At 42.1% G+C, this 26,436-nt stretch overlaps 1 protein-coding gene across 23 annotated transcripts in view; it reads left to right on the plus strand.

Annotated features, from left to right (window-relative positions):
* The window catches only part of KLF12 (KLF transcription factor 12), a 258,752-nt gene extending 239,764 nt beyond the window's left edge, over window positions 1-18,988 (plus strand). For all 23 annotated transcript variants that reach the window (XM_072850068.1, XM_072850073.1, XM_072850064.1 and 20 more), the window contains one exon: window positions 9,710-18,988. In XM_072850068.1, coding sequence (XP_072706169.1) covers window positions 9,710-9,891 — 182 coding nt within the window. In that variant the 3' untranslated portion in view covers window positions 9,892-18,988. The remainder of the gene's footprint in view (window positions 1-9,709) is intronic.
* The last annotated feature ends 7,448 nt before the right edge of the window (window positions 18,989-26,436 follow it).

Here is a 26,436-nt window from a genome sequence, read left to right on the forward strand (position 1 = left end):
TCTCTTCCAATAGCTGCTCTGTGGAAAGTTAAATGATTTCATTTCTGGCGCATTTTGCGAGCTCTGAATTCACCTTACACACGGGGAGTCATTCCTCTGCATTGTAGGTCTGATGCTGTGCCGATATGGAAGAGTGCCCACGTGGTGATTCCAAGGCACTTTGATGGGAAAGCAAGTCTAATTGCGTCTGTGATTGCTTTCAGTCTCTAGGTTATGAAAAATATTTGCAACAGTGCCCCTTGACTTTGTAAATATGGGGTGCATATGTGTTTTGTCTGTGTGTGGCACGAGGGAATAATGATGATTTCATTATGCAGAATAAAATTTTCTCTAAGTAAACCATGTAGTACTTAATATTCTACCTCCAAAGAACTGCAGTTCATCTAAGGTCTCAGGCATGATTGTGGTCTACAATGTGTAGCCTTGCAGTGGCACGGAGGTGAGAAAGACCTCTCTACTCCCATTCCCTCCAAAATTCTTTCCCAGATGTTGCACCCAGACCTGGAGGAGTAAATACACAGGGTTTCCAAGGATGTTAACTCTTGCAGCCCACTCAGTCCATGGCAGAGGGAACAGGATAACAACTCGCTGCTGAAATGCCTATTACCAGTGATACCCCAAGTCTTTCGGGAATCGTGTCTGGAGTTGCTCGTGCCCACCCTGGCCTTTTTAGGGCAGCCTTTGATCAGAGCGTGCTCAAAACTGCAAGTAAGCTTCACAAAAGCCTTTGTTTTAATGTTTTATTCAGGTTTTCTTTTTTTCTGCTTTCTTTTTTCCATGGCTAAAAGGAAACGAGGTAGAGCCTGAAAGCTAGTGTTTTCAATCTTTTTGCAAATAAGTAGGTAGAAAACTGGGGAGATTTTACAAAAACTTCTTGTTTCGTGGGAAAAGAAAAAGATCAGGTGACACCTGTGTAGGACAAGGGGTTATTTTCTGCACTGCAGTGTGTTCTCCACATAGGATATGAAATGTAGTGGTATCTTGGTCACATGAACTCTAATGATCTTTTCCCTTGTCATGTGTATTCTTGTCAGTTAATGTTTTTCTTTAGTATCATGTATATTTATTCTGCTTTTTATGGTGATAAAAGCTGGTATCTCTTCATTTGGGAAGTTTAATGCCATTCACAACTCATTTACTTAAATGGGAGGTGGATTTTTAATGCTCTGTTTCTGCAGACAGCCCAGCACACCAGGGACCCAGCCTCTGCTTGAGACTGACTTCTAGCACAATAAACAACAAATAATTGGTTGTGCAAAACTGAGTGAGACAAAGCTCATCCCTTGGAGCCTTTTTGTTCTTTTTTTATTTGTTTGTTTATTTCTTTGGGGGGTTGTTTGTTGTTTTGTTTTTTACAGGCAGTGGAAGGTTTAACTTTTATACTGAGAAACATCAGTATTGCTCTTGATGAACATGGTGGAGCAATCCCTGGAGCATCCAGGAGGAGTGACGGTAGCAGAATCGGAGGCAGATGGCAAGGGAAGTGTCACTTGTTTGGCATCTCCCTTGCAGTTATGGACCACAGTGAAGGAAAGGTGTTTTATCTGGGGAGGCCAGACTAAAACCCAGGCCTGCAGCACCCCAGTTAAAGAGAGTTAGTGTGTAGATCTGCTGGCACCCTCCATGCAGTTGGTTGCTGATGGAAGTACAGATCTGTTGCATCACCTTTCCCAAATACATTTGTGAGTGAAGGCTGCCATAAAAGGAAGAATCTCAGTGCCCCATGGCACTGGAAATTTGATAGTCCCATATATTTGCTGTGGCTGGAGGGAAGGAGAAAACTTCATACCATCTTCCACTACATAGATATATATAAAATATATATATTAAGTGTGTGTATATGCACTTAACATATACTTAAATATTTATATATGTACCACATCATGCAGGAAAAAATTATCAAGGAGGGTAATAAAGTGCTATTTGTCATCTCCTGTTGCGATTTGGTCTGGCTCATGGATTCAGGTGCACACAAAGAGGCCTTTTACATTTCCAAAAATTTTATTTTTTCTGTTTTTACAGGAATTAAAATGTATCATTTTACATCAGCAATACCCTTGGCAATGTACGTAACTAATCCTTGTTCCAGAGTGTTAATTCATTTGTATCTCACATAGCAGTAGGTATGTCCCATCGTGGGGCAGTCTCTGTGCAGAAGCCCAAAAAGAGAAAATGTGGAAGAGACGTTTCTTGGATTCCCCCTCTTTGTTTCTCTCCTGTGTGTGCGGTGACAGAACAGGGCTGAGACCAATGTAATGGATTTGCCTTCTTAAATTACAGATAATTGAATTTTGTGAGTCTGGTCACAAAGGCTTTTTTGCTGGGATTTGTATTAAAATAGCAGCAAACTGAGGCAGCTGTAGACCAAGAGGGGCATGTGGGACAATAGCAGGAGAAGGAAAGAGATAAGGTTGCTGAACTAGTACTGGTCTTGCAGAGGGAGTGAGAAGAAGGGCCAGGACGACAAAGAGGACCCAAGCTCAGCAGTGCAGTGAAATGGAAAGATAGTTGTGTGTTGTGATGTGGGAAAAGGACTTGCACCTCAATTATCAGAAGTGGAGCTTGTAAATAATCAGTTCGAGAGCTGCTAAAAGTGTGATGTTCTGTCTCTTGTTTTAGAGTGGAGGTTGTCACTGTATTTTTGAACTGAATAAATTGTTTTGTTCCCAGTTTTCACATGGAGAAACCATATCCCTGTGCTTTGCCTAAGTCAGACTGAGAACGAGGAATAAAAAACCTGAATTTCAAGACGTGTCACAGGCAGCACAGTATGTTCCTGTTCTGCTCGTGGAAAATGTTTTCCCAATCTTGCTCAACTGATCTGAAACTTCAGTCTCTTCCCAGAAAGATACTTTATTTGCATATTTTGACAATACTGAAACACAAAAGTCAAATTCACTATGTTCACCAAAGAGATATAGTGAATCAGTAACTTGGAAACAGAGATCCCAAATGACCTTTAGAAAGACATCTAAATAATTGAATTGGATTTTTGCATCAAAATGATTGAAAATATTTCAAACTTTAAAGGGATGAAACCAAGATCTAGCAGTTTCATTACAGAAAGTAAGGTGTTCCTAATATGTGAGTCATAGCATTGCTGTTCACTTTCTCTGCAGTTTTGGGAAGGTTGCTGATGCTCACTGTGTTGGTTTTCCTACCTGCAGAATGGACACGATATTTGTTACACAGTGCTATTACGAAGACAGACTTCTATGAAGGATTACATTTTAAAAAAAGCTTTATAAGGCACTTTGAAGTTGGAAAGTGCTTTATAAGTGCTCTGATGTTTTTTCATTAAAAAATTATACTAATAAAAATATCACACAAAACGTAAGAGTTGTCATTTTTCCCTTTCCCCTGTGTCTAAAAGCTAAGCTGCCCTCTTCCTCTGGGAGTGCCTGAGGCTGCTCATTATCAGGTAGTGCTTTTGCTGTAAAAAGATTATTTTCTGCCCAAAATTGCTTATTTTTAGTAGAAATGCAAAATCTAATTAGCCATCATTTGTGGTTTTCAATTTATGATTTCCCTTTCCAGAGTCCTATCAGTATGGGTGCAGTGTGACTGTCCCATATGTTTCAGAACGGTTCTGGTGTTTACGTGGGAGCTGAAACCAGCTGACATAAATACTACACCTTATATGTATTGCATAATATCCTGTAGCAGAAACCCAACCAGGAATCACCAGATGTCCTCAACCCTGCAAAGCTGCAGATCTGTTGACTTTGACTAGAAAATTTAACATCATCAAACATAGGCAGAGGCATGCGTGCTGGATTATTTGTTTTCTTTCAGCTTGCTATGGGCTAAATCCTTAGAAGTTCACTCTGTTTTTATGTGGGGAATACTCCTCCAAGAGTAATGGCAGTAGAAACTGAGTGTATTAAATATATGGCTGTAGATAGCACGGCTGGGCAGGTGCCGCCTATTAAACCGTGCAAGTTTGACTCAAAACCATTGTATTTTGTGAACAGAGCGAGGGACAGCATCTTCCCTATGCTCCCACCCTCCCAGTTTGGAAACTTGTCCTGCTTTCGGCTGGGATAGAGTTAGTTTTCTTCCTGGTAGCTGGTATAATGCTGTGTTTTGGATTTAGTATGAGAATAATATTGATAACACATTGATGTTTTAGTTGTTGCTAAGCAGTGCTTACACTGGGCAAGGACTTTTCAGCTTCCCATGCTCTGCCGGGTGCACAAGAAGCTGGGAGAGGGCACAGCCAGGACAGCTGACCCCAACTGGCCAAAGGGCTATTCCATACCATATGGCATCATGCTCAGTATAGAAACTGGGGGGAGTTGGCCGGGGGGCAATGGTCGCTGCTCAGGGACGGGCTGGGTGTCAGTCAGTGGGTCGTGAGCAGTTGTATCACTTGTTTTTTCTCCTGGGTTTTGTTCCTCTCTCTCTCTCTTGTTGTTTTCCTTTTCATTACAATTTATTACTAATATTATTTTTTTCCCAATTATTAAACTGTTTTTATCTTAACCCACGAGTTTTCTTACTTTTGCTCTTCCGATTCTCTTTCTCATCCCACCAGGGGGGAGGGTGAGCGAGCGGCTGCGTGGTGCTTAATTGCCAGCTGGGGCTAAACCGCAACAAAACTATAAACCAAGTTTCATTTCCAAGTGCTTTTCTAACTTTTTCCTTCTCAAAAGTGGAATTTCAGCTTGTGACTCTTTCACAGGGTGATGAAAGCTTAAATACAAAAAAATCTGACTATGTGCCTAAGCCTGTACCCCTGAACAGTCTGTTACGTGTATTTTCTAGTTGACTTTTATTTGGAACAAAAATGTTACCAGTATTTCAAAATGCTGAATACTGTTGCAAGAAGGGGCTACAGAGAAGTGATGTAATAACTCAGAGTCATGGTGAGAATTACATGTGCATAAAAATAGGATAGATGGGACCGTCTGAAGGGGACACAAATAAGAAGGGGCATGGCACTCAGCTGTAATACCAGAGAGGGAGGTGAGTTTATGCCAGAGGAAGAAATTGGTTTAGAACTTGATCACAGGGATGTTTTCTGTCCTAGTAGTAGACAGCGTTACTTCATCGTTACTTATGACATGGTTGCCAAGAGCCTGCTAAACTGATGAATAAATGAAGCTTAAATAATACACAAATGAAACGAACTGCAAGTGTGCAGGGAGTACATAGGGCATCTGCAATTGCAGTAAATAAAGTTCCTTGCCTAGGGAACGTAAGCCCGGCTCTGTTTCCTGGAGCTCCAGAGCAGTTTTCCCACTGGCAGAATAACACATAACTATTTACATGGCCGTTTTGTGGTATCTGTCTTTGAAGCATCTGGCATCAAATACCATGATACCAGATAGTTGATGGGCAGAGGGTAACTGCTGAGGAACATACCGCATGGGAAGTTCTGCCTGGGGCAGAACAGACCCTGGTCCCGTCATCTGTTACATGGCATGGTCTCCTGCTGGTACCCACATAGGGGTTTTTTTTAAGGAATATGTGAATGTCATCAGGTTGTAAAGTAAAAGTTTGAGAGAGATTTATTTCCGTGGGTGAATGATCTTCCGGATATTAGGGTACATGAATAAGGATATGGGAAGACAGATGTTGGGCTGTGGGGAGGGTGGAAAATTTTGGAAGGATTGGCTAAACAGTGGTCATTATTCAGCATTATTAATTCATTGTTTGCTTGAGTTTAGGGAGATTTAATGAGTAACCTTTGTAACTATGTTCTTAAGTGCTTAAGTGAGAGGAGTCATGGTAGGGTAGGAAAAATAATATGGTAAAAGTAATTAAACTAATCTGCATTGTGGCATCTGGACTACAAAAGGCAAGGTTTTGGAGGGCTCTTAGAAATAGATGTTTTGTTAACAGGAGATTAAAAAAATGACTAGTTCCATTTGGGGCATTGAGTCATACCTTTAAAACTTCATAATTAACTTCCCCAAACAATAGAAAATATTCATTTTCTACAGGGAACTGTCTAGAAGAACTTTTTCATGCTCCAGGGTCCCTCTTGATCCGTGTAAATGCCTGTCATGGCATACTGTTCACTGTCCATGCCTTGCAAAACAGAGCTGCGGAATAGCTTCAGAATACAAATTCTCTTGGGATCTTTTTGTTGGGTTTCGGGACAAAACAATAGAGCTCTCAAGGACAGGTGCAAAAGTAGAGGGTCGGCTCCCATGGAAATGTTCACAGCTTCAGGCATTTATTTTTAAATGGATAGCTTCTGTAAGTCTGAAACCTTACAGATTCAGAAGGTTGACCTAACTAACAGGGTTTTGTCTTTCTCCAGTTTTCTTTTTCTCCTTGTGTTAATTGCTGCAGGTTCTTAGTCTCTTTCCGCAGCTCTCTCTACTACCATTTTCCAAAAACTGTCCACTGTTTTGTCTTCTCCTTCATTCCCATGTTTCCACTACCCTGGGCAAGACTCACACCACCTGCTTTTACTCCTTAGAGCTGAATGAGAATTCGAGTGTCTGGGTGCATGACAGTAACTCTGCTATCCATGCTTCGGTGGCTGCCAAGCCATCGAAGGAGCCAAAACATGCTCACACTTTGAACCCGAGAGTTTCTTAGACACTTAAGTGCAAGTGCTTGCAGAGAGGCAGAAGTGTCTGAGTCAAAATGGTTGAGTATTTGACTTCAACTCCACTGCAATCCAGTCTTGAAATGGCAATATATAGACAAGCACTGGGGCTAGTTTCTTCCAATTAACGAACTACTTTTGTCCACCTCCTCACTCACCGTTTTCTGGGTTGCCCTGCTGAGGTCCTGCTTCTCTCTGTTGATTGTCCTGAGAATTTCAGCTGTGAGTGCCCAAGCTCATCAGCCAAAGCTGGTGTGTGATATCTGACACCAGCTTCCCATCCTCTAGCAGTTCTGCTCCTGCTGGTCCTTTCTCCATCCTTTGAACTCCTGGATCTTCCATTTTTTACTGTAGTTCTTACAGACTCAGTGGTCACTCTTCACGTCTGGGATGTTACCAAACAAAAGGCTAACAGTTAATATCGTATTGCCTAGGAAGAAGAACATTTTTTTTTCCAGCACCTGTCCATCCACAGATAACGTGGGTGTTTAACAGAAAAGTAGTATTATTATTCTTCCCCTAAAAATGAGGTTAGCGTAAAATGTTGTTGATTAATCTTAATGAAAAATTGTATCTTTCACAGTTTTATTTACAGTGGCTTTTTTAAGGTGCACGTGAGTGAATGTCTTCAGAGTAATGCTACTTTGCCTGTTTTTTTCCTTCTTATGCTATACACATATATTTAATTGAAAATAATGAAAGGTCTTCTTAGGTTGAGCTTGTAAGAGCGATTTTCCTTCAGTGGTGTAAATAGCTTGAGAGGAATGTGGTTAGTCCTGTCTCTCTCACATAGCTCTATAGGGGCTGGGTAAGCAGGACTCATTGAGGAGGGAGGCTGGAAGCAACACCTGGGAACTCCAGCCAGTGACCCGCGCTCACATCCTTCCATCAGCTGACTTTTATTTCTTACCAGAAGTGATACTGTTTTAATGGACGAACAAACTATTTCTGGTATTTCTCTTTCACTAACCATCCCTCCCTGCATCACGTTCTCCATTTGTCTTCTGCCAAGGGAAAGAAGAGCTGGGATTTGTGTACCAAAGAGGCAGTTGCAGGGGAAGGATCTCGTGGCAGGGAGAAACTTAGAATTTCAGATGCTTCTAAATAAGAATCCAAAGCTTAGGAAATACCTCCTCGTTTTGCTCTGGAAGTCTCTGTGGTCAAAGAAACCAACCGGGGCAGTATCCAGAGTCTAAACAAAAAGAGAGTTTTAAAGTACGTTGAGGATGGACAGGGCAAGCACTCTGCTTGGAAATTGTTGATGCGGTGTGACGAGACCATTAGGATAGACCTGCCAAGTGAAATGGGGAGACTGCTATATTTGTCCAGTGCTCTGCACCAACTGTTTGTGGCAAGGGTATGTATGTAAGACAGTTCGGTGGTGAATCTGAACACGTTTTGTAGCACTTTGTCATTGGCAAGAGCGTGCAACCCACCATCTGCCGTGTAGTTTGTGCCATGCAGCTCGCGGCAGCTGCCGGGTTCCAGGCACCCAACGCTGCGGCTGCCCAGGGGCAATGAACACTATTTGGTGCTTTGTGCTTGGCTGAAGACTGTAAAATTATCTAGCGTAAGTTGCTGCTGGTGCAGCTATGGGCTGTGGTCACCTCAGAGCCTGGATTGTTGGGTTCTCCTCACAGCAACTGTTTCCCACCCCCGTCTGACATCAAAACTGAGCACAGCCCAGATGGTGCACAGAAGGTACCAGCCCAAGGAGCTCAAATGTTGCTGACAACCCTGCTGACGTGCCTGTACAGCATCCAATTTCCTTAGAGAGGCACCCATGGCCATTTCAGATGGACTTTTCAGGGCTGTTTGTACTTTGTGATGATATTCTTACTTGGGAATTTTCTTTGGAAACCGAGGGCTCTCAGCAAAGCATTTATTGACTTTTGAAGAGACGCACGGAGGGAGGTGCTGCCTACGACAAAGCAAGTGTTGCGTCACTGGTTCATGCAATTGAAACAGTTTCTTGCAAGCTGCTTGTGATTCATAAGAGATAATAAATAACTGAGGAATTATTGTGGCTGACGAAGGAAACAGTTGTTGCAGAGATGCTCTTTTGTTGTCCTGGTTGTGATTAGCTGGTTTCAGAAGGGGACGTAAAAAAATCATTTTTGACACACCAAAGGAAGATACATACGGACCTCACACAGTTTCCCTTCCTCAGTTTTGGTGCATGCTCAACTGTGGGATCAAGGTTACTGACAAGAGCATTTAACATGTAGACGTCGAGGGCTGGTGATAGATATCACAAATCACATTTTGCCTACAAACGTGGCAAAAATGGGGTTTTATAACAGTTTGCTTTATGAAAGCACAGAATCCAGATTTGCTGTATTAATCTTCTCCTCTGACATGATACGACACAGGACATGGTGTATGCACCATGCTTATCTTAAAAAGCAGAGAGTGGGATTTTCCAAAAATCTACGCTTAGCCCAAGTCTGATGTCATTGAAGTAAATGGGTATTTATCAGCAGCGTTGTGGAAGTCCCATGGCTGAGTACATTTTAAAATTGTGCACCGTTCCTGGTAACATCTTACATACAAAAATAATTTTACTGAAAGTAAGTGCAATAAATAAAGAGGATGTTTTGCAGATTGAATTTTTATGTTTAATTGGGAAATGTTAGTTCATTTTTACCAGCTTGCTAAGAAATGTCCTGCAGTGGTGTTTACACAAATAATTTGAAACCTTCATAAACTTCATAAAAGTAATTGGAAGTCTGTGGCAGCCTGTGATAAATTGCTGAAATACTGGGTAATCTGGCCATTTTGGGAGAAAGTGTAGCCTGACGAGATGAGGGTAGCAAACTCGTACGGTAATCATGAGAATAATTACACAGCCCTTTGTCCTGATGTTAATCCCCGCATCACCCCTGCAAGGTAGGATCTATATTGTTGCCTTAATCCTGTTGATTTTCTTAGTCATGTGAATGCCACAGGAATGATAAATCTCAAGACCCTTTCCTTATATTCAGCAGATTCAGTACCTCGTAATTGTGTAATTTGGGCTGAAGCAACCCCTAGGCAGTGGGTGTTCATGGGAAGCGTGCAGAGGGGGTTGCGGGGATTAAGAGCAACAAGGGGAAAGTCACCACCTGTTTTTCCCCCTTCCCCTCTTTCTTTTGTCTCTCCCAGGAGAAAAACCCTACAAATGTACCTGGGAAGGCTGCACCTGGAAGTTTGCTCGCTCCGACGAACTGACGAGGCATTACCGCAAGCACACGGGAGTGAAGCCATTCAAGTGTGCAGACTGTGACCGCAGCTTTTCCCGCTCAGATCACTTGGCGCTCCACCGCCGCAGGCACATGCTGGTTTGAGAAACGCTACCTGTTCCAGCCGAGTTTAAGAGCTGGGTCTCTTAACTACCCGGAGTGAATTCAGCAGGGCTGAATCCCCCTCTACAGTGTTAACAGGCAGGGCTTTCCCTGATGTCCATAACAGAAAATAATAACAGAAATTAAAAAAAAAAAAGCAGGAAAAGAAGTGCCACTCTTCTCCTCGCCATCTGAAGTTAACCCCGTCTGCCCCTCAGCATGGCTACCCCCTGAAAGAGTCATCACAATCACCTGGGAAATAGCAGCCAAAATGCTAACAGGAATGGGCATTATTTTACATGCTGCGTCCTTTGACAAAAAATGTTTATAGCTTGTATGTTTTCTCAGCTGTCGGACGTTTTGTTCCTGAAAAATCACTGCTGATTGGAGGATTAGATACGACAAACCAAGGATGATGATGTTGATGATGATGATGATGATGATGATGATGATGAGAGCAAGACCGCTAGATCTTTATTAACCCATCTTTTCCCCTTGTTTTGAATACCATCTGGCCGGTGTCAGCATTACGCCCGAGCTGTGCTACAGACAAGCTGCATGTGAGTAGGCAAGAAGATTCTGCTGGAGAGGTCCCGCTGTTGGAGCTGAAGGGTCACTTGAGCAGACTTTTGCAATAATGATGGCGGCATTTTAATATTGTACCACAATTTGTCATTATGCCCTAGAGGACACCAGCCATTTAACCTTTTTCTTTTTATCTTTTTTTTTCCTTTCTTTTCTTTTGTTGTTGTTGTTGTTGTTGAAGTCTGTAAAATAAACAAGGGGCAGCAGCATCTCTGCTGAAAGTACAATATTAAGTATCTGTATTTTACCATGGACTTACTTAGAACCGTTTTCTGATTTGTATAGAAAGAGCCCATCTAAAAACTACTACCCCATTCTCAAAGTGCAGTTTTCTTTCATGCAGGTATCCTCTTCCCCACGACCAGTGTTTGAACACAAGGAAGTAGTCAGATCTTATACTCCCTGGTACCAAGGTTAGTGGTGTAGCCATTCCTGAATTGGAATTGAATGTACCAACAAACAAAACAGAGAAGAAATGGCTGCATCTCTTGCAGAGAAAAAGCAATAATGAGTAAAATGGCTCTCGAGACAATAATTTATTCCACACCAACAGAAGGGAGGGTATGCAGAAATAGCATGTAAATCATTTAAGTTAATCTTCCTGATGGTTTCACTGACCTGCTAGGTACCACAATTAAGTACTTTCATTTCCTTCAACATAATACTTGTGTCTGGAAAGCAAGATAGATAAAGGAAAGAGCTGATTATTGAGGAGTCAGTGGATGAACCATAAGTAGGAAGGCAAAATGGTTCTGCAGTGGTGCTCTGCAAGACATTAGGTTTCTCCCTGGGAGTTAGGGAATAACAAGATTTTGCCAGCTGTCTACTATGATATAAATGGCCCTTTATATGGCTACCAGTGGCTGCCCCTGCTGGGATTTTCAATCCAAGCCTTTTCAGATTAAATAAAAGGAAATTCTTGATCATTCCCATACAGTCCTATGGTTGTGAACCAATTTGTATTAATTGAATTATGTAGGAAAGAGAGAAACTCTTAGCCATCAGTTGTTCATGCAAACAGAAGAGTTTTTTTCTGTTTTCTTTCCTCACAAGGATCTGCCTATTCAGCTAAATTTGACAAAGAGGAGGCTTGGCAAGATTTTTTAAGTGTTAAGATTTTTATAGCTTAGAGATAAAAGATGTATACACAAGGTCTTTTGCAATGCATTTAATTATGAATATTTGGTTCCAGGAATTGCACAGATTAAACTTGTGATGCCACTTGTTCATTTTTAAATGTTTGACCAGTCTGAATTAATTTCTGATTCCTCAAGTAACCATAGTAATGTTGCGGGGATTCTGAAATAGAAGTAATCTTAAAGAAAAACCAGCACATAGTACCCATACAAATACTGAAAGCAATTACAGTTAATTGAGGATTAATATGACTGGGATAATACTTCATAACAGCATTCACAGGCCCCAGAGTTTGGTTGTCTTTAAATACGTTCTTAATATTCCCCGGTACCAGATAGTTTATCAGCTCTCTGGAAGAAAACCTTCAATACTGTTAAAGCTCAGTCTCTCCTCTGCCAAGTGGTCAGCAGAGAAACCCAAGACAAATTATTCGCAGCCATTGTGGGCAAAATGCCTCTATCGGTTCTCACTGACTGTGTTGGTAATCAACTTTCACAAAATTCAGCAATGTTTTAGTATCCGGCTCCAAATCAGGAATGAAGCAGAGGTGCTAAGTGTCCATGCAAAGCATGAAAAGCCTGCGGATCAGGGCTTCTGGATAGGCCATGAGGCATCGCGGGGCAGCAGAACTGGGTCTTTACCAGCAGCATTACTGCTGTTGGTTTAAAAAACTGGTTGTCAGTGTTGTGTGTGAGATGGTTCATGGATTACATCTGAGATCTGTCTTTTATGTACTTCAATATCATCCCCTTAAATGGATCTGTCATTCTCAGTGTTTAGGGAAAGAAGTCAGGTCAGGTAGAAGTCAATTGATAAAATTATTTTCCTGCCCAAGAACATTTTACTGACTAATTACTTGAATAGCAGTAATTCAGTTGAAGAACCAATGGCATACAAAATTTCTTTCTGAATCTGTGATTTTTTTCTCCCATAGAAAATGAACTTTATTTGACCAGAAGGTCTTAAGGCCATTCTGTTAGTGTACAAGAGGAGCAGTGAGAGAGATATTGTTTCTGATGTTATTCACCAATGCAGGGTATAGCTGGGAGAGACCAGTATCCTCTTTGGGCTTCCTCTGTAGTCAATGAAGACAGAAAAACTACTCCGAGAGAAATTGAGAGGCCTTAAATTTCAGCATTCAGCTCTGAACTGCCCCGGGGAGGAGCATATGTATCACAGACCCTGGCGAGGCTCATCTCCCAAGGCCGAGGTTGGTCTGTGTGAATCCCTTGTCTTTCAGCTGGTTTCCTCTTACTTTATGCATAGGAAACACTGCAACAGAAAGAGGGTCTGGTTTTATTCAAGGAACCCCAAAGTGATACAGGGATAAAGCAGCACTCATGCCAAGGGACACAGGCACAGAGCATGTCAATGGTAACAGAATGAAGCCAAAAGGTAAAGGAGCGTACGCTAAATTTTCTTATTTCCTAGGCAGGAGGTATATCCTCACCCTTTCCAGCACACATGTAAGGGCTTTTCGTGCTGCTGTTACCTCTAGACAACTTACACAACCAGCAGTAGTCCACCACTGGGTTTCAAGTGCCCAGTATGGTTCTTGGCAAATTTCTCATTCGTACCAGCGCCGGCAGGCTTTGGCCCCAAATACTCTATGAGGTTGTTTCCTGGTTTGTTTTCCCCTTCAGAAATATTTTAAGAGAAGTTACTCTATGAGAGGAGCGTGTTTAGAGGGAGGGAGCTGATGTCCCCCAGATTCTCAGGGTGTCCTTCCATCAGTGGCTGTGGTTCAGACCTGCCAAACTTCTGTGCTTGTGCAAAGACTGAGGGCAATTGCTCCAGCATAGTTTCCTCAAAAATCCTGGTATCCCACCGCAGGTCCTTGACATCTCATAACTGTGGCAAGGGCTTACATCCTATGTAGCATGCAGAAATACCAGATCTCATCTTGACACAACACAGTAAGTCCATCTTAACTAAACAGTTGGGAGAGACAGATATACAGTGTCCCATTCTTTCAGAAAGACAGAATTTTATGCTTTTAAGTGGGAGTAAAGGATGAATAATATCCACCGTCCCCATTACAGCTTACAAGGGAAGCTATGCCACAAAGTGTCAGATTTCAAATGTTTCCAAAAGGATCCAGTGGATTCGTCAGGAAATCTCAGTAGCCAGCATTATAGGAAAACGTAATGAGCAAGCAGCTTTGATACAGAACTTTTTAAATTTTAAATTGTCATTATTTTTTGAGCACCTGTTTTATTCAGCACTGTAAAATTGGCTCATTGCAACAGCAGTTTATACTTGGGGATGAAGATGCAGTATTCCTTATTCTCTATCATGCTTACACAATTAATTAAATAGATTTAGACTGACTTGTATATATGATTATTTGCTGGAGTAATGTATAACAAAATTAACAGTGTTAAAAATGACATCAGTGATGTTGATGTTTGGGGTAAACTCACAGTGCAGAGCATGGACAAATAGCTGGACAACCTTTCTCCCCTTTAATAATGGGAATAACAGTGATCATAAGTCTCGTTTTCCATTAGCCACATTGAAAATGTATGCTAGTTGCCATTTATAAATTTATCTTCTGATAATAAATGCTGTTTAATGGAAAAAATCTCTTTCTCCTTTATTGAAGGTGGGTACCTCAAAATCGGAGTAAGTTTCACCATTAATATCCTGCTTATATTTTAGTTTGAAGTTTGGTTTGGAAAGGTCAGTGTGTGAAACTGCATCTTCCACAGCAGACAAGTCTAAAGATTGTTCAGTAAATCCGCCCTACTCCCGCATGCTCGACCATTCACCCGTGCATATAAACCACACCACTTCCACATGCCTCCACCCATGTGCAGGTAATAAAAAAGTTTATTAAAAATAAAATCAGAAAAAGAAGAATTGAAAATAAACACTCTAAAAGAAAATACTACCTTCTTAAGAAACCAGCTCATATTATTGTATTATGCCTTTGCCTGTGATTTATAACTGGAGAAGTGCACAAAGAAATTTAAAGATTCTTATATTTTCACAGTTCCGCTGTAGCGTAGCAGTTGCTGTGTAATGTATGCTTGTGAAGTCAAGCCCATTGGTACCTTAAAAATGCTTAAATTCTATCCATTTTCTCAGTAAATCAGGTTTTAGTACAAAAATGTAACTATAAGGATACTGCATCTTTAGAAATCAAAATACATTGAAAGTATTTTACTATACTTGTAACAGTTTAAATATTCTGTAATATATGTGCTAGTGGAAAAGTATTTTCAAACTCACAGTTTTACATGGGGTGTAAATAGGTTAAATGAAGTACATTTTTAAAAATCCTTTAGTTTTCACCAGGAAAAATGGTAAGATGATGCCTTGCAAAGCTTGAACACAAAACGTAAGAGGTAAATTATTCTGTTTTGTCAGAGCATGTTTTCTCTGCAAAATGGAGTGGCCACTTCTTTGCTGTTTCGCAGATCGCGTGCGATATAGCGAAATCGTATTGAGTCCTTCAACGTCGAGTAAGTCAACACTCAGAATGTCTTTGACTGAATAAATGAAAAAAAACACTTAATCAAAATGAAAACCATATGAAAGGTTTTGGGGTTTTGTGTTGTTTTTTTTTTCTTCTGGCATTTCACAGTGAACTGCAGATACAGTAAGAGCGAAGTCTCATTTGATTTTATTTCTTCTTGTATTTCCCTGACTACAATACATCTTGAATAAAGGTTGCAGAGCTGAAACAGGCAGCTGCTCTTTGCTGATTCCAGGGGAGTTTAGTCTTCTAGGTGCAGTAGCATGTCAACAAAATCAATTGTAGCAGAACAGTTGTGACATTTAAAATGCACATACACTTGAGCAAGATAGCCTAAAATCTATTTTAAAAGATGAAACAGAAAGTGCCTGTAATTAGAACTGATGGGATGTTCCTATACTTTTACACAGCAATAACTTACGGGATTCTGTTAACAGTAAGGTGAAAATGAAATTTTACTTGGAGAACAATAATGCAGCACAGAAACAAACACAAAGTGCCATTTGTATATTCACATGTTGAGATATTGTGTTAGAGGTTTTAGTTATTTTCTCAGATAAGGTCTGTCATATACTTGGTAAGAAGAAACTTACTCTTAGCTTACAAATGACTCATATCCATATCGATGCTCAGTAGGTGTGAATGGAGGTCATTGTCAAGCCGTGTTTTAGGGGTTTTCTTCCTAATTTATGTCTGATGTGCCCATGTATCCAGGGTATTCTCTAGTGAATAATCCAAAAACCAGCAATAAGCCCAATGGAGCTTTTTTAGGGTATATGGTAGAGTGGGGATTCTCTTGAAAAATCCTCTGCATCGAACTCTGGAAACACAGAGTTCACCTTATGTCTCCTTTCTATTCGTCATGTAATGTTCATAGTATTTAATATCATCTTAGAACTGGTTGACTTCAGGAGTGGACAAAATATATCACTTTTCTTTCTTTTGGGGACAAATGAGTGAAAAATTGGGGACTGTCAGTCTAGAGACTATTTGAATAGCAAACAAGAAGTTGATATTCCTAAAATAGAGTAAGGAGATTTTTATATTGGGTGGCCTAAACATTTGCATCAATAGACTAATTGATCTTACAAGAAAATGCCCAGCTGTGACTCTTCCACTCTTTTTTTTCTCAATTATTATTTTTTTTTAAACTGGTAGGTTTCTGTAAAAAAAAAAAAAATTAACTGCTCCTAATGGATTCTAAAAATAGCAGTGTAATGCTATCCCTCTTGCTTCTTCTGTTTCTAAAACTGAATTTATTGGAGATCAAAATGTAACTGGTTGTCCTAATACCTTTGCCAAGGAGATTGCTTTCCATCCTCTAAATTTGTACCTCTCATTTATCCAGGCAGAATTTTGTATTTGAAAAATTCCAGATTTTGCCTAGATTTTTGCTGCCATCGGTGGGTTGCTGCTGAAGCGGGAGGATGGGTGTTCGGTTTTTATTCACTGAGGCAGGATTGGGTGTGCACAAAGATGCTCGTATACAGAAGAAAGTGCAGGTGCAGAAAAAAAAAAGCACATGGACTCGCATGTAAAAACTAGACGTTTATGCACGTCGGTTAATAATGTGACAAGACTGCTAGTTTAGCAACAACTTATTTTTAAATGTTAGCCACAGGTGGAAATAAGCCCATCAGAACGTGCATATACTTATTCTGTCATCCTGACCTTAATCTCCAGATATTAAGCACATAAAAGAATTCAATTCATGCTGGGGATTTTAGGAGGGCACCAGGGAATGTGTCATCAGAATGACAAAGGAAACATTGGTTTCTTACCTCATACCTGAGCCGTTGTTGGAGAGGAGGGTTTGGTTCTTTGTTCTGGAGCAGCAACACTACAAGGAGGCACCCTTAGAAACTTGCAGTGTTGGGAGGGTTGGCTGACTCCAGCCCTGCCTGTGTTAGTTCTTGCGTAGGACAGGGCACCTTGTCTTTACCATCCCAAAATGAGCCAGGCTTTTTTTTTCCTTCTTTCTGAAAAACAAATACAGAGTTGTTTTTTTCTCAATTTTACTGACTTGCCAGCATATCTCTATAGCAGCTTGTGCTTACTGACTTTAAATTATGAAATAAACTGAGTTGCCCTTTTAGTAATTTTCAGATTATTCAATACACAGCTGTTCAGTCCTCCGGACAAGCAAAACTGTGAATGTGAATTTTAGCTATTATGAAAATAAGAATTGAAAATATCATTTGAGGTCCTCTTGTCTGTATGTGTGACCTGCAACATATTCCCCAGGTCAGTCTCAAAAGTTTCAGTGAGCCAAGATGCTGTCAGTTCTAAAAGAAGAGGTGAGTGGTGGTTCACACATTATCTTGCTAAGCCTTGCTCCGTGCTGTGACCTCTGCATTTAAAAGACAATCGGTCAGTGTCTGGTAGGGGACCACAGGTGATGCCTTCAATGTATTGTCATAAGCATGAACCATGAAATACAGAAGTATGTTCAGATACTGCTTTTCTCCCTGTTCCTGCCTTTCTAGATGTAAAGAGCTTCTTTGGAAAGACAGTTTGAGCCATAATCTTCACGGCTGAACTATTCTTTGTCACAATTAAGAGTTCATGTTGTCATTTCTGGTTTCAAACTATTTTTCACTGCTACACTTGCCTCTTATTTTTCATTTAAAAACCCCCACAGTTTATTTCTTTCCTTATCGTCCTATATATTGCTTCCTTGGCAATGTAAGTTCTCCGCTGGACACCTACGCAGTATGCTCTCCTGACCTGCTGTCTGTCCCTAAAAAGTTTTATCTCCCATTTGCACTTGCTATAGAATATACACAGAGATAGTAATGAATTACTTAAGTTTCATGCACCATCAGCCTTAAGAGCTTCAACCCACACACACAGACACACACATTCATACACTTCAAGTGAAAGAGAGATTTGGACACTGCTATCAACATGTGGGGTCAAAAATACCATTAAATTGGAAAGTTCTTTCAGCTGTGTTTAGGAAGAAACAACAATAATGAAAAATAGCATTCTTGGCCAAGTCACTTATGGATGAAGCAAATTCCCCTATGGCATTAGTTGAATGAAATCCTAAGGATGGGGTTGCATTTGGCCCCAAATCGTTCCTTCTAATCAGGTCATTACCATTGTATGTACCGACGAGTGTTCATTTGATCCTCCTGTGTAAAAATACAAAAACATCCCTTAGTTTGCAAAGTGATTAATTTGGGACTGAAGCTTCACAGCAATGGAATTAGTATGTACGGCACCTCAGTCTTTTTCCTAGATAAGATGCAAAAGGGAGGGTCATTATCGGTAACCCCATAGCGATAATAGTGTCAATAGAGGTCCTACACTTAAAAGGAATAAAAATACCAGTGCTAGCAAGCAAACATATTAGTTTCTTAAGTCTTTTCTTTTGCCTTCTTTTCAAAAGCTTTTAAATGCAAAAATTACTTTTCTTCAAAAATAAAAGTAATCATCTGAAGATCTAATTTCCCAATAGTTTCCTCTGCATTTATATACTATGTAGTGTTTAGGCAACACCTATGTTATAAGTTTATTAATATTATGTAAGTGTTGTTCTTGTATTTATGTATAGTGTATGTATTGTAAATATACTCAGAGCTTTTTTCCCTCTTACTGTAAAATGGTGATTTTTGCCCTATGATAATGTAAAGGGAGTCCCCTAATGAAATTCTGTCAGAGGATGATTATTCCAGTCTGTTCTCAAAGATTTAAATGAACAAGTGTTATCGTTTTTAATGGTGTCTCAGACATATTTTGTTGGTGCATTGCTTTTCTGTATTCAACTTTCCTATGAATTGAGCTGTGAATTGAAATAGAGTTTAAACCTTTAAATGTATGCATTTGTATAATTATCTGAATGGAGGCATGAAGGCTAAATAAAGCATTTTGTATGGAACAAAACCCCTAATTATTACTGTGGATGACTCAAACTTGCTGGAATACCCAGTTATTAACTTTTTTAAATTAAACCTTTGTTAAAAAATCTTTTCTATAAACATATAGTGATTTTTTAATGGAATGTTTGCTTAAGAAATGGATTTTACTTGCTTTTCTGATTTTTTAAAAGCCATCATATAGAGTAGACATTCTTTCTCCTTTCACAGTGTTTGTGCATCTGTGGCAAAGCTGGAACAAATAAAATAGCACTCAGCAGTATAAACAAAAATGTCCTGGGATGATATAAAAATATTTTGCATTACTATATAATCTGAGTTCCCGAAGTACTTTAAAATGGACTTGTGTGTCTGTCGCTGTCTGCTTCTTCCTCTCTCCTTTCCCTGTGTGTAGGGAAGCTGGCACGGTTAATGTGCAGCATGCCGAAGACACCCAGGCAGCTGAGAGGGGATTCCTCCAGTCTGCCTGTAAAGTAGAGGGACAGCTACGGAAGGAGGGCAATGGTGCACTGGAAACATCAGCTTCATACTTAGTTGAAGAGGGTTGGTGTTTGTGATTGCTCCTAGGGACGTTTCGAGGCCCGTGGGCTTCTCCCTCATGTCTGACCGTTCCACAAAAAAGCTTCCTTTGTGTTTGAGCAGGTCTGTAGGACAACGGTGGATATCAAGCCAGAGGCTTGGAGCTGCACTTTGGCCCTAATGGTCAAATTTCTCCTTAAATGTGAATTTTCCCTTTCCCTTGCATTTCCATCCGCTTGCTTTTAACCAGTATGATCATTTATTTAATAAAAGCCACAGTGTTACATGGTTACAGGCAGAGAAACAAGTAGAGTGATTTGATTTGGAGACCTCTGAGCCTTATCGAGAGATGTGTCTAAACCAAAGCCGTGCTAGAACAGATCTTGAATCTCTCAAAACGCTGATGAATTTTAAAATCAGATAGTCCTACTGGCCCTTCCAAAGCACGTTTGCTTTCCACACAATAAGCTGTTTGTTCTTCCTCAGTGTCCTGCGTATGTTTAATATCATTTTTTTCTCCCAACAGTGCCATAAGTATAAAACGCATCGCTGCCTGTTTAGTCTGACTTCTCCAGCGAACGCCCACATCGTCCACTGCCCTGACCCATGGTCTGTTCCTGAAAAGTTATTTCTTCCACTTGCACAAACAACAGCTCAGTTGTCATCTAATCCCTCCCCTCCTTGTTTTTCCTTTGTTACTGAACGGTCCCTTTGGAGTGAAAAGTCGGCGCGTGGTGTTTCGTACACCGTACGCGGCACGTCTGGCTCTCTGCGAGGGTGACGAGGAGCGGCCACTGGTAACCACCTTCAACTTTGCACGTTGGGTTGCTGGATCAGATAAGCACAGTCCCCTCTCTACGTGCAGAAACAATCGCATTGGCATCGTCCCTGAACCTGGGGAGACTGCCTGCCTCCCGGACAGAGCTCTGGCGGTGCAGACTTTCACCCGTGGGTTTACGATGCTATTCCTCCTCGCCAGCCTGCAGCAGGGAAGCACAACCGTACGGGAGGTTTGGCTGAAAGACCTGCTCGCTGTGCTCCGGCGTGCTGCGCTGTGACCCGGTGGCGTGAGGTTTTGGTTGGGAGTTGAAAGGGTGAGGCTAGGGGAGCCAAATTTTGGTGGTCGCTGAGTACTTGTCCTTTCCAAAGAGGAGCCAGCCCTGTGGGGCAGACTGCTCCTGGATGTAAGCAGTCTCTTCCGTAATCCTGTGGTGCACACTGTGGAAACATGTCCCTTACCAACCCTCCCATGCTTGCGAATCGGGCAAAGTTAGACCCTTGTAACAGACGAAGAACCAAAAGCAATCTACCGAAGCTGGAGTGACTCAGTAGTTGAGCAAGAAATGACAGAATCACAGAATGGTTGAGGTTGGAAGGACTCTGGAGGTCATCTGGTCCAACCCCCCGCTCAAACAGGGCCACCTAGGGCCAGTTGCCCAGGACCGTGTCCAGACGGCTCCTGAATATCTCCAAGGATGGAGACTCCACAGCCTCTCTGGGCAACCTGTGCCAGGGCTCAGTCACCCTCACAGTGAAAAAGTGTTTCCTGATGTTCAGAATAGTCCCAAACCATTTCAGGTCCCTACTCTCTCGCTTTAGCCATTAGGCAGAATGGCCTCCCTCATTAAGGTTTCGACCCAGTCCATAACTGGCCACATTTTTTTTACCCTTTTTTTTCCCTGAGAGGCCCCGAATAGCAGCAGTAGCCACTACCCTTCCTGTTGAAGCATACTAACGAAGGCATTTACTGCCTCACATATTTGTCTTAGCAAAAATATATAGCCCATAATAACTAGGGCTGCCACTTACGGAGGAATGAATAACCAGATTTAGCCAGTAAGCTCAAATATGTCAATATATTTTATCCTTCATGTTTTTGTTTATATCTTTGCACAACCTCGCTCACAGGTGTACTGTGCTCTTTCCTGGTTATCGTTCTCATTCGCTGGGGATATTGATCTGTAAAATCTCCTTGTAAAATATTTCAAATAAATTCTTTTTTTTTTTCTGGGGTGACTTCTCTATGCCTGTATTTTTGGGCCTGTACAGAATATTAACAGACAGAAACTAACAATAAAATCCAGAAAGGACTACAAAAGCAAACAGCGAAACCAAGACACTTGCAAAGCTCTATAAATCTCTGCTGAGCTCGGGTTGCTGTTTAATCTTTATATACAGGTACGTCTCAAGGTTATCTGCTCCGGAGGGGTTCACTGGAGGCTTTTGTGATTTGTCATCAGCTCAGCTCCTTATCAGTCGAAGGTATTTCCCCTTGTAACATTTATTATGGGCTCTTCTCTGTGTTTCGTACTAATGCAATGCCATGAAGAGGCTCTGGTATGCAGTCTGTAAGGAGTTATTAAATTTCCCTCTCCTGTGATCAACAGGATCATAAATGTGACACGTGCGGCATAGCGTATGCGGCACCACTGATGGCTGAACGCCGTCACTGGGCACTGAATGAAAACAAGGAAACCTGCAGCTCAGGAAAGGAGTTTTCTGTCTCCATCCAGCAGTCTCTGGCTGGAAAAGAAGTATCGTTAAATACATTCATTAAATACATCGTGTATGTAGAAAAGAAACTACTGCAAACAGTATAAATAAAATAGCCATTGTAGCACCTTCGCTAACACACTGGATCTGATTTTGAGGCAGAAAAATCTCAACGCTTTTCACCAGCACGAGCATGGCCATCCTGCCATGCTGTTTCACTTCAACAGAGGCGAATCCGGCCCTGGCTGATGCAACCACGAGTCACCGTGTCCGAGGAACTGGCAGACTTGGGAGAGAAGCGCGCCGAAATTGCTTCATTGCCGGGATGGCACGGAGCCCATCTGCGTGTGGCCGAGGCCAGGATGGCAGGGGATTTCCTGGGAAACAGCTTCCTCTCCTGCCTCCTCAGCCTGGTGGAAACATGTCGGAGCCGCCCGAAGAGAGGGCTGGCTGCTGCAGGAACGGGATGCAACTGTTCCCCAGCTATTGCTTTATCCAGCAGATAAAGCCGCTTTCATTCCTCATCTGTTCTTAAATACCAGCTATGTCTATGCTGACGTCAGAGGTCTGACTGGTAGCACGTATAGGCATGCAAGTACACATATATATATCTGCTTAGTACATACATACATACATATATATACAGACACTCGTGCATGCGCTGTATGTATATATGCATGTATGTACTGACTAGCTCTTTCTAAAGGTGGTTGGGGTACCTCTACGAATTCATGCCTGTGGGCACCAGGAGCATTGCTGGGAATATCTTAGGAGCCAGGTGTCCACGTAACTATGCAAAAGCTGCATAGCAGTTTTGAAGCCCTTTATTTTAAGATGTTAGAACCAAAAGGCCAAGGGGAGGAAACGAATGCCCAGGCTCCTTCTATGCCTGTCCCCCACACCTGAGCTGGTGCTTCAAGGGGTGCTTTAAAGAGTGCCCCAAAGCCCTGACCTGTTCTCATCTTCCCCACAGGCAGCATGAGCTCAGCCCAAGCCCAGGCTGCAAAGTGCATCTGGTAGGGGACAACATGGCCCCCCCGAATAGGGACACCAGGTCACCCAGACAACCCGGGGTCGTGCACGCAGCACCGTCACCACAGCACCCAGGCACGGACGGAGGCAGACGACGAAGACGCAAAGCCCCAGGGGACAGCAGGGACATGAAGCAGAGGTTTTAGCCTCGGCCATACCAGGGGCCTCATCTCGCGTTCAGGCAGGCGGATGGGTTCGCAGGTAAGTGATGTGAGCGGGAAAACAGGGGGCTGCTCCTCGGGTGCCTCCTCTCTCCTCCCGCGAGCAGAGGTCTGGTACGTCCCTGCTTCCAGGGGGACACGGCGTGGAGGAAGGAGCTTCATGGTGCTGGAAAACCTGGGGTTAGCTGAAACGAAATTGATCTCTGTATGCGCAAATTGGTAACACGTCTGTTTCAGTCGGCTGGTGAAGTATGCAATCTGTTTCTGAGGCATTTTATAAAAAATTAGAAAAGGCTGGTAGAGGGTTTCCACGGAGCTTTTTGGTTCTGATTATGCATTTATTTACAAACGATCATTTATACCATCTGGGGCTTTTCAGTGTAACTGAGAGTAAACTCTGAGCTTCCCAGGACTCTACAAATGTGCCAAGAAGGGAAGACTGCAAAGGCTTTTAGAGCAAATAAAACAAAGGAAGAAAAGCAGCCTGTTGTGATGAGGCAGGGGGAGGAGAACGTGGGGATGGAGCCCTTTTCCTTCGTCAGCCTTGCTTTGTTTCCTGTTTTGTTTGACATTTGTAATCAAAGCCTCAGCACCTTTGCTTTAGTTATAATAACTTTGCCGTAGGTATTACATGAGCCTCCACAGAGGTACACACAACCCAAGTTTCTAGCCTCCGGCACTGACCACTCCCCAGACAAGATGCTTGTTCCTCTACCACGGTACGTGTGATTCTGCAAGTTCCATTTATCACAAAGCAGCAGTACAGACACAAGAAAAGTACAGCGGGAGCCAGGGGCTCAAGATGAGGTTTGGCACACAGTACATCAACAGCAGAAAAGGCTTATTCCTTGAGCTTTCATCCCTAACAACATCTGGGAAGATGAATGTAACTCAGTCACGGTTACTGCAAATTAAAATAAATTAATAACCTGCCAAGTGTGGGACAGAAGTGCTACAGTCATGTTTTTTTGTGGGAAAACTAATGTGGCCCTTTGGGACTGACAGCTTTAGTTTGATTCACATTGATGGCTCCGTACCCATAAACTTTAAGGTTTCAGGGCTCAAAAAATTTCCTTGACTATCCAAGCAGGGAGGTTGTGGGTGGGAAGTAGGGACAGCATTGCCAGCAATTTTGAGCTTGAATTCAGCTCAGAGCAGTAGTCACCAGAAGTTGGTTCAGTGGCCATAACTCAGGAGGCAGGAAGGACTTAATAAATATATGAAACCAAATTTTTTTTCTTTGTTATTCCTTTTCTGTTTCTGATTTGGGCTGCTGCTGGTAGATTGAAAGCCTGTCTCCGCAGCTCAGCTGGGGTGCTGGGGTGCAGGTGGCTGGGGTGCAGACCCTGGTCCCGAAGGCATGCGGTGAAGGCTGGCCCATGTCCACACTGCTTGGTGCCAGCCCCTATTAAAGGCTGGCGGGCGGGAAGGCTCCCCGGAGCCCCGGATGACCCGTCTCCTGGAGGAGCAGAGGCTTTGGAGTCCTTCACACACTCCCACTGGAGAGGGTAGCGGGGTTACCGCCCAGTTTGGTGCTGAACGATTGATCATTTAACCTGTTTAGCAAAAATAATGAGCATGAGTGGCAGGAAGCGGCACAGACAGAAACCGTAACATTGTGGTGTGCGCTCAAGGTGAATCTCCCCTAAAACATGAATCACTGATTCCTGTTCCTAGATGTCTCCACGGAGTGCCCTGTCACTTGTGGCGGAAGACTTATCCTTGTCCCAGATCTGCCTCAGAATCTCATGGTTTTCTTCCAGAGTCAACTTGTATAAAGTAGCAGATTTGGAACTGTTTGGCTCACTTCATGCCAAAGCCAAAGGCCGTCAAAAGCATCTTGTTCCCTGTGCATAATGTCTAACACATGTCTTATCGTTGGAGTACACATACTCTGCTGACTGCAGTGGCATCTGCATGGGACACTCTAAGCTTAATTAAAGTTCACAAAGGACCAGGATGGGAAGTATTTAACAACTCTCATGTAATATATTTCGTTATGATGATAATAATACAGTAGCTAGAGTCTGAGCTGGTGCTTTTACGTGTGGGAGGAGCACAGGATGCAGAACTCAGGGTTTCCTCAGCATCCTTTTGCAAACTGCTGCATTACTCCCAACCACAAAAAGCACCACCAGATAACACAAGTCACTGGTTCCCGCCTGGGGAGGCAAGTCTCACACCACACTTGTTAGCCCAAGTCGGCAGGTTTTCTGGCCTTTGTGCAGGCCCGGTGTTATAGAGATTCAGCTGGGTCTATCTGAGGTTGTTGTCTATAATTCCTACCTAGCAGAGGGTGGTGGGGCTGGAGGGAGAAGAGGCAATGGCAGTAAGAAGAGGTGGTAAGGCACCTGTAGCATGAACCAAGGACTAAGATAGAAGTGGGATATGAAGTCAGGAAAAAGGATGAAAGGACACAGGGCAGTATCAATAACCCTGGGGCTGAGATGAGGGTGAAGGATGATTATACAGTGATCCTGGGGGTCAGGGTTAAGGGGAAAGAGGACAGTGGCAGCACCAAGATTTGGAAGTAATTAGGCTGTGAAACACTGAATCAGATGGTGCCAAACATAACCATTTACACCTTCATTACACCTTTATCTGTATGTCCCACATAAAAGTTTTTAGAAATGTCTTTGCAAGCTTTGTAACAATTATTGATGCTAGTGTATTTCTCCTCTTTTAAAATATGGTTCCCTACCCCTAAGATTCAAACTAAACAAATACAGAAAGACATATTTCAAAAACTTGTACAGTCTTATCTGAAGTGTTAATTGTAGCAGATTTATCTCCAGCTTTATTAGAGAAAGACCAAGTATTTTGTATCCCATGTGAAAATCTAAGTCTTCCCATTCTTTTGTAGTATAAAAACAGTATTTCTAAACTTAGTGGGCAAGACCATAAACCACAGGCTTAAAGGTTCAAATCAACATCAAGTGAAGCAAATAGTACAAGAGTGACATTTATTTCTTTTTATGACAGGTGTTTTAAGTTTCTCAAGAGATTGGAAGTTGGGCTAACTCTTGAAAAGCCTGTATGAAACGACTTTAGGTCCACAAGGAATGTTTTCTTATTTGAAATTGTGTTCTAGTCTGGTTTTAACTGAAACCATGAATTTTAGACATTTCTAGTGAGATTTAAGGAAGCCTTCTCTGCATCTGCCTGGAGATACTGAGCTTTTCTTGTTTTCACTGCTAACAGAAAATGGTGATAGTTGACAAGAGTGTATTCACTAAGAAGCTGCCAGGGATTCATAGGG

Source organism: Ciconia boyciana, chromosome 1, assembly GCF_034638445.1.
Source record: "Ciconia boyciana chromosome 1, ASM3463844v1, whole genome shotgun sequence".
Lineage (NCBI taxonomy): Eukaryota > Metazoa > Chordata > Aves > Ciconiiformes > Ciconiidae > Ciconia > Ciconia boyciana.